The sequence below is a fragment of the Populus euphratica genome, unplaced genomic scaffold (genome assembly GCF_000495115.2).
Source record: "Populus euphratica unplaced genomic scaffold, PopEup_1.0 scaffold627.1, whole genome shotgun sequence".
NCBI classification, from domain to species: domain Eukaryota; kingdom Viridiplantae; phylum Streptophyta; class Magnoliopsida; order Malpighiales; family Salicaceae; genus Populus; species Populus euphratica.
In genome coordinates, this window is record NW_011500503.1 from 85,104 (window position 1) to 94,160 (window position 9,057).

The 9,057-nt window shown below is 33.6% G+C and overlaps 1 protein-coding gene across 1 annotated transcript; it reads right to left on the reverse strand.

Moving 5' to 3' along the window:
• Positions 1-3,111: 3,111 nt before the first annotated feature.
• CAF1 (RNA-binding CRS1 / YhbY (CRM) domain-containing protein) lies at positions 3,112-5,982 on the reverse strand. The gene is made up of 5 exons (XM_011011847.1): positions 5,003-5,982; positions 4,793-4,920; positions 4,483-4,708; positions 4,228-4,355; positions 3,112-4,125 (listed from the first exon to the last, which is right to left on the reverse strand). The coding sequence occupies exons 1-5, from the start codon at positions 5,808-5,810 to the stop codon at positions 3,217-3,219; spliced, it is 2,199 nt and encodes a 732-aa protein (XP_011010149.1). The 5' UTR covers positions 5,811-5,982; the 3' UTR covers positions 3,112-3,216.
• Between the last annotated feature and the right edge of the window lie 3,075 nt (positions 5,983-9,057).

Consider the following 9,057-nt stretch of genomic DNA (forward strand, 5'->3'; position numbering starts at 1 on the left):
AGAGAGTGTGTGAGACTCTAGTTGGCCTACATATAGGTGGTATGATTGCCTTTTTAATTTCTCATCTATAAAATCCTCTCCTCCTTCCTTTCATTTCTACTCAACCCATACATTCAATACATATAGAAGTGTGTAGAAATGGCAAGTTTCTTAGGTCATCACATACGAAATATTTGTGTTTTCGGTGGATCTAGTCCTGGGAAAGAAAAAGGAGTTTTTAGAATCAGCAAATCATCTTGGTCAGATGCTAGCTGAGAGAAAGATTCATTTAGTGTATGGGGGAGGCAGTTTTGGGTTAATGGGAGGTGTGTCAATAGCTGCATTTTTAGGAGGTAGTCAAGTTTTGGGGGTCATCTCCGAAGCTTTAGCACAAGGGGACATCATTGGAAAATTAATTGGAGAGGAACTTCAGATCTCCATAATGTTGGCTCGAATGAATGCAATGTTTAACTATGTTGATGCCTTCATTGCTTTACCAGGTGGTCTAGGCATATTGGAAGAGATCTTTCATATTTTCTCTTGGGCCCAACTGCACATTCACCATAAACCCATAGGTCTGTTAAATGTTAATGGTTATTATGATAAATTGTTGTCTTTTCTTGATCATGTTGTGGAACAAGAATTTCTAACATCTTTTGCACGACAAATCATAATCTCTGCTGCTACTGCTGAACAATTGATTGACCAACTACAATTTTTCATTCCTGTAATTGATCCCTCCATGAGTCGTATAAATTGGTCATCTAAAGAAAGCCGTAAAAAGCTTAGATTAGATTTAAGTCTTTATTTGTGAATCTTTTGTGTCTTTTGGTTTTATTATTGTGTTTTGTTGTTTCTTATATTTGTTTCAGTATGTTTCAGGTTTGTCAGTGTTCATTATTTCAGGTGATATCTTCTATATTCTATCTTTCTACCTTAGAACATTTAGGACAATGTCTCGTTTTGGTTGGGGGGAGAGGGTGGTAACTAAAAAAAATAAAATTAACTAATTTTGTTTTTTATTTCATAAAGCATATGCAAAATTGTTGTTACTATGATGACAGAGTAAAGGAGATCTTTTTATGACTCTTGAGACGCATCTTAGTAACCATTCTTAATAAGGTCTATCATAATACTTCTTGAAATATTCAGGTTTACAAACTCTAGCATTGTTATCACTTAATTTTGCTTATATACTCATTTAACATGTATTCTTAAACCTTAATTTACACACACACACTTTAACATATGATTGTGGGTTGTGTATTGGATTATTACATTATTTATGTTTTTTTATTAAAGATAACAACTAAGGGAAAGGGATAGTATATAATTAAAAAAACACAAAAAAAACAAAAAAAAATAATGATAATAAAAATATAGATAAGTTTGGTTTCGTAGCCTCCCTAACCTAAGCAATTAAGCCCGAAGGGGTATTTTAACACCTAATACCCTAAAGTCAACCGACTTGGGAACTATTAGCCCAACGCTTATTATATGGGTTCAGGAGAAAAGCTTAAGGAAATCAAATATTGCACTATCTACGTATCAGTATTTACGACTTGAGTTACTAAGCTCGTAGGGGTGTCTCAACACCTAATGCCCTAAGACCAATTGGTCTAGGAGTCATTAGTTGAAAGCTCGTTACATGGGTTAAAGATGCATAGTGTTTTAAGTAATATGCATATATATTTAAAAAATAATAATAATAATAATCTCAACCCAAGGAAGTTAACCTTAAACATTAGAACAACAATTTTGTTTTCTTCTAAGAAAAGCTCCATAATTATGTGTTGATATATTGAGCATAAAAGAAAGGTTTATTAATATCTTATTAAGAGATATTGAGTAGATATATAAATTTAATGACAGTTTGTTTATCTAGATAGATTAATGGAAGTTGAATGATAAATACCTTGCTTTGTGGAATTTGCAAAAAAAATTTCTGTTTTAACGCTTTGATTACTAGAGACTAGTAATAAGCTGGTTGGGGGGGTGATTAGTACTTAAAAGTGCATTTTTTGTCAAGGTTTTATGTCATTATTTTGCACTTGAAGTATCAATAACTCTTTAACTAAAGCATGTTTTATAATAATATATCTACTAATATAAGATACATTTAATTTGTGATAAATGTTCATTTTAAATGCAGGCCTATCACATAAATAAACAGATTGATTGATGAATTTAAGAACTGAAATTGAAAGGACAAATAGATGACCAAACTTAGAAAAGAGATGCTGGTGTAATCCAAACCGGAATAAGATGACTATTATAATCATGTTAACAATCTATAATTAGATTGAAACCTCCTTTATATGTGGTTTCCAATTGAATAATAAGAGTTTATACTATACTTGTTTGACATATCAATAGTGGATCCTTTAACCTTGCATTTGTTATTATCATTGTTTAATCCTTACATTAATATTTCATCTCAAAGTTCTCATCATCTTCTTCTCCTTCTCCTTCTTTTTTATTATTATTATTATTGTTATTATTATTGTTGTTGTTATTGTTGTTGTATTATTGTTATTTATAATTTGTACAATTAACCTCCTTGTGGTTCGACCCCGGTCTTATCGAGTTATTTATTACTTTAATATTCTTGCACTTGAGAGAAAATATCAATTTTTTAGTCGTGTCAGTTCAAAACCAAATTCTTTACCTATTCTAGTTCCAGTTACTACCTCCAGCACAAACAGCAACACTGTAGAAGGTAATCCACCTACTCAAGCTCTTGCCTATGTACACTAGCCTAATTAAATCTGTCTTATTTTTCAAGGAAAAAGAGTAGTTACTAGCATCAAAATGAAACCAATATTCAAGTCAAGGTAGTAACATGTGATAGGATTTGCCAATTGATATTGATCAATGATCAATAACAAGCCAATCCCCAAGTCAACAAACTCCTACCAAAGGATATAAAAAGGGAAAAACAATGCACCATATGTAATGGAATACATATGCAAATCCGTTGTGGGACAAACCCTTCAAATGGGGATGGCTGATGAAACTTTTCAAAGGACAGGAGGGAGTAAAACCGCCATCAAAATAAGGGATCTGTGAAATTTTGCTCTATTTCAAAATCTAATATCGCATCATGTACTAGTTTCAATCTCATCAAAAATCGAGGTAGATTATGCGTGGTTGTATACATATATATTTATATATATGACTATGCATTAGCAAGTAAGCCAATTATAACTAAAAGGATTTATAAAGTTTTGCTAGACATCATGCCAACAGTTTAGCAAGTTCATCCACTCTTAGGCTTCCTTGTGGTACAGAATCTACATAATGTTCATTGAAATATTTTCTTCTAACCTTAGAACTCTTCCTCTCGCTACCTCCTCCCATCTTGGAGAAGCTTGTGACTTGTTTAACTTCCAATTCCCCGTTTTCTTGCATCTCGCTCTTTTGAACCACTGTGTTCCTGGGTTGGCGCCTGAAAACAGGACCAGGAGGAGCAGACTGTGCAAAGGCAACTGCCTTTTGGTAAACCGCATCAGCATCCAAATTTGCATCAACTAGGACAACTGCACTCCCAATCTCAACAGCTTGTTTCAACAATTCTAAAACTCCCTGCGTATAAGATTCATTCAGTTTTGCCAGTTCACTATCTTGGGAACCTTCTAAAACATTTTGGAGCTTTTCCATGTTCCCAATTCTTTCCAGTGTGGTATCAGATTCCACCGACGTGGTAATTAGCATTTCATCAATATACCGTCTATCATCCGCTGTTACTTCACTGCCACTTGTAATTCTCATGGCTTCAGACTCGGTAACAGCAGAACTGTCATCATTATCTGGTGTGGTTTTACTTTCATAGATTTCTGTTGAGGTTGAAATAAAATTCTTAGATGCAAATGTCTCATCCATGTCCTTTTGGGATAGATCCTCTCCTTGATCTTCAGCATCCATCCTAGACGTTTTTAAATTCAGTGTGCAGGCATCCTTTACTGAGAAATTTTCATTTTCTAGGGCCTCCAAAAGTGGTGTGGCAGAAGTTGCACTGTCAATGCTAGAATTCTTAGCTTCATCACCATCATTTACTGGTTTTGTGAAAGAGGACTTCCATTCTCTTCCCCTCCACATGAGGATGTGCTCGCATTCAAATGAGATCAGCACACATGGGACAAGGTCCTGAATTTGAAGAATCAAGTTAATCTGTCATAAGTTTTTAGAAATGAATTTGAAGAAACAAGGAAAAACAAAAAAGCAACCGAACATAATTACTTAACAGACCCTGAGTTTGGCTCCAATTTTCCTAAAATCACTTCCATTCATCCCTTGACAATTTATTCGGACCAATTCACACTCTTCAAACGCCTCTCTGACATTTCTCACTAAATCACGGTACACACCATTTTTCCCTGCACGCCATACAAAACAATGTAATGTCATCAATATGTTCATGGAAGCTCAAATTTTGATTTATCTTCTCATCCTCTAAATGATAAATCAAATTAAAAGAATAGCTATGACCACTGAGCATGCTACCTAGTTTACATATTGGTATCAATTTCCGCCCTTTATTGCGCATCCCAGATGCTTCTTGCAATGTTAGACCCTCCGGAGCTCGTTGAATCAACCTTGGATAAACAGGCGTAACAGGTTTCCACAACATAAGAGGAAAGCGGGGTCGAAATCGATAGTTGTAGTTTCTTCCTCGGAAAAGATACAACACCCCTCCCTTTCTGTAAATGATCTTCCCTCCAGTCCTTTCCTGTCCATTTTACAAGACATATATAATCCCAAAACAAACAATTGAATCGAACACCAAATTAAACGTAAAGAAGAAGAGCCACACCTCTAATTGCTGACACACATTGTCCATATCCACAGTACATACTCCTTTGCATTTGATTTTACACACTCTCCTCCGCTTCCAATGTGCATGAATATTATCCAACATGTTATGCGTCAAACCATCTCTCCCTGCCCACACCAAACAAACAAACAAAAGAATAAAGAACTCCGCATGGTTCATCCTGGGCACCAAAAGTACACAGAAACATACCCATATTCAATTGTCGCTTTGCTTTCAAGCATCCATCAACCAACTCTTGAATCTCCTCTTGCGTCAAAGGATCACCTAATATCTCCTCTCTAGTCTTTGCGTACCTAGGGCCCGCCCCGGGCAAAAAGGGACCCGGTGCCTGAACCGGCTTGACTCCCTTCTTATCCGGAGGGGGCAAAACAAACGAATCAAACTCTCTCAGCTTCTTTTTGCTGGGCGGCAAGGGGGCACGCCCAGTCCAAGGCCTTGGCATCGTGATGGGCCCAAACGGCGCATACGGCGCCTCCCTTAGTTTCAACGGCTTCACCTTCGGCGTCTCCGTGTAGCTGTACTTGAACTCGAACGGTGCGCCGTCTATTACATAGGAGACGCCGTCTTCGCTTAGCTTGATGTCCGCTTTCCTGTCAATGGGGGTTTTGGCGTTGTTTCGCGGTAGGGGCACTCTGGTAATTTTGGGAAGAAAAGCTGGGTGGGTTTTTTTCAAGGGTTTTGAGTATTTAGATTTCTTACCCGGGATAGAAGGAGAGGAAGGAGAGGAAGGTGTGCCAGTGGATTTGAAAAAAGAGATATCTACTTCAGCGGCGTTTTTCGGGTCGTAATTAGTGACGATGTTGTTGGCGGAAGTGAAGCGGCGACGGCGGCTGATATCTTCTTCGATTTCTTGTTGGGAGCGGTAGCGTTGGTTGAATTTGTCTGCATTGGCGTTGAACCATCGAGAGAAGGGGACCTCGGTGGATGGGCGGTGGGATGGGTTCGGAGACGGTGGTGCAAAGATTGGGAACGGGGTTGGAAATAATTTTAGCGCCATTAACAGAAATGATTAGTGATGAATGTTGAAAATCTAGAGGAGCGAGTGAAGGGATTTAGGAAGACCTTGGGAAGAGATCAAACGGTGTCGTTTTTTTGTGTGTTGGGAATTGTTTTATTATCAGCAGTCTGTTTGTAATGTTATGCAATTATAAGGACAGGGTCTTAAGTGTTACTGACAGCCAAACAGACAGACAGTGAGCAGACAGGGAGTGGCTCGCTACTGACTAAAGAACTGTAATGTGATGCATATGCATTTTCTAAATTGGAAAACATAAATTCGGTCGCACTAAAGAACTGTAATGTGATCCATATGCATTTTCTAAATTGGCAAACATAAAATCGGTCGTACTCTCATTAAGGCATGGATTTTCCTGCTGTCTCAGTTCTTTACCAGCTTCGATCGCAGATTTTAAATCAGAGCTTATAATTTTCATCTAGTTTTCATGGCCTTCTGGTGCCTCTGAATCTTAAATTAGAGCATATAATTTTCAGAGCAAAAGTTTGATTTCCCCATCTTTTGAAGTTCCTCGTCCACAAGGCCTCTCATTTTTCTTTCCTTATCTCTTGTGAAGCACCCTAGAAAAAATGCAATTCATTTTCACTTCCCCATCTTCGAAAGCTTGCTGGTCTTAAGACCATTCATTTTTTTTCCCACCTCCAGCCACCGAATCCCCAAGTCGATTCCTTTCTATTGAAACTTTACTATGCTCTTCATAAGAACCATTAAGCCTGTTTTATTGTGCCACGTCCTAGATGGACAGTAACAGCAAATCCAATGATAACTACAAATCGTAATACTGCTTTTTTATGCAGAATTATTAGTTTAAAGTTGTTTTAGTAGTGCTTTAGTTCCATCGATTATCATCTCCTCTGTTATTGTCAAAAACTTATTTTAAATAGTGATATCTTTTGAATTAGTAGAACTAAGAATTGTATTGTTTTTATTGAGTAATTGACATGGTTAAAATTAACATAAAAATAGTTAAAGTATTACAAATATATTAATTAAAAATAGTAAATATAACGGTCTTGTAACAAAAAAAATTAGGTAGTTAAAATTGTTTTTACAAGTATTTCAAATAACAAAATTGTATTCAATTATATTATTTAGTATTTTATTTTAAATTTAAAAATTATAACGTTATCAATTTAATTCAAATCAAGTGTAAAATTAAATTTAATTTAACATCTAATTTATTTATAAACATGATGTTAAATATTTCACTTTTTCAATTTTTATATATAATTTTGTTGCTATTCAAATATCATATTGTTATTAAGTGTTTAAAAGGACTCAATTGGATTTGGATATATTTGCCTAAGACATTTGGTTTTTCAAGGCTTAGCTTCAGATACAAGGGGCAGAGTGATTAATTTATATGGTCTAATTGTAGGTCCTAATTTGTATTATAAGTCTCTTCAACATTGCTATTAAATTGCTGTTTGGTTATTTCTAAAACTTTTGCTTTAAATTATTAATTTTTTAGTGTTATTAGATTATTTTAATGTATTAATATTAAAAATAAATTTAAAAAAATAAAAAATATTATTTTTAATATATTTTCTAATAAAAAACATTTTAAAATATAAACTTCACTTACATTTCTAAACAATCACTTAACTATTCATAAAAGATAACAGATTTATGTGATATGGAAACTCATGATCTTTTTCAAATATTTTAACTTTTAAAGATTAGAATGTTGATGATTATTAGTATGGTTGTTATTATCATACTCTTTTCTAATGTTTTGCACTTCTTTGGATTTTTTTTTATAACACAGTTTAGTAAAAATTTTAATAAATTAACATAGGTTATAAAAATATATGGAAAATATCACAGTATCAACACAATCATGATTCTAAATATTAGTTTTGTAACAACTATTATTAGAAATAATGCATGTTTACTCACAAATTAAATATGCATGTCTTAAGCAAATTAATTAACTTGTACAAAGCTAAGATAAATATTTATAAAGATCTAATGACTAAGATATAATACTCAAGATTCAATGGTCAAGAAATAAAAAGGGGAGAGAAGATGATGTAACTTGAGAGAGAAATGAAAAAAGAAAAGGAAGGGAAAGAAAGAATGCATCATTAGGGACACATCTAGACTCTGTTTTTTATACACCTAGTACCATTAGAAATATTTTAATGAGATGATTTTAACCACATCATAAAAGACCGCAAAAGGATATTGTAATTGGTTAATGATTTTGTTTAGGATTAATTTTGAAATCATTAGAAATATTTTAATGAGATGATTTTAACCGCACCATAAAAGACCATGAAAGAAGATTGTAATTAGTTAATAGTTTTGTTTAGGGTTAATTTTGGAACCATAACAGACCACAAAAAAAGATTGTAATTGGTTAATAATTTTGTTTAGGGTTAATTTTGGGTACCCAAAATTAACCAATTACAATCTTGTTTGGTGGTTTTTTAAGGTGCGATTAGAATCATCTTGTTAAGATTTTTTCAATGATATTATGTGTCTGAAAAACAAAGCCTCAGCATATCCCTGATAACCTATTTTTTCTTTTCTTTATTCTTCTTCCACCATTTATGTCTTATACCATATTAGTTTATCTCATGTTTTATTTCTTGACTATTGAATCTTTATAGAATTTTATGTTGATATCTGTACATATTAATAAATTTTGATTTTGATTTATTGAGTAAATAACTCCTATTCTTGATAGTGGTTATTATAAAAGTAATATTCAAAATTACAATTATGTCGAGACTATGTTATTTTCTAAATATTTTTCTAAGTTATGTCATTTTCCAAATATTTTTACCAGATTGTGTTAAAATGGTAAAATACCCCACTTTCCTAATAGAAAGGTTGATCTTTATTGACTATCAATGAGGATTGTAGTTATGATAATCAACAATCTTACCTTGCCAAACGATTCAACTTCAAGCTAAATAAATTTTTTAGGGTGTGTTTGGTATTTGTAGTGCATGATGCTTTTGAAAAGTACTTTTTACTTAAAAATACATTAAAGTACTATATTTAGATTTTTATTTTTATTTTTATTTTTTACATTAGCAAATCAAAATCATCGAAAAGCACTAAAAAACCATCAATTTAATGTTTTGTTTATATGAAGTGCACTTTTGAAATGCACTAAAATGTAAGTTGAAAATGCAATATGACACGACTAAAAGATTGATGTCTTCTCCCAGATGTAGGAGTGTCGAAGTAATAAATAATCTAGCAAAACCGGGGTTGA

Coding starts and splice junctions, on each gene's coding strand:
- CAF1 (XM_011011847.1), bottom strand. CDS start 5,810: ATGGCGCTAAAATTATTTCCAACCCCGTTCCCAATCTTTGCACCACCG. Junction 4,709..4,792: donor ATGTGTGTCAGCAATTAGAG/GTGTGGCTCTTC, acceptor TAAAATGGACAG/GAAAGGACTGGAGGGAAGAT. Junction 4,356..4,482: donor GATACCAATATGTAAACTAG/GTAGCATGCTCA, acceptor TATGGCGTGCAG/GGAAAAATGGTGTGTACCGT.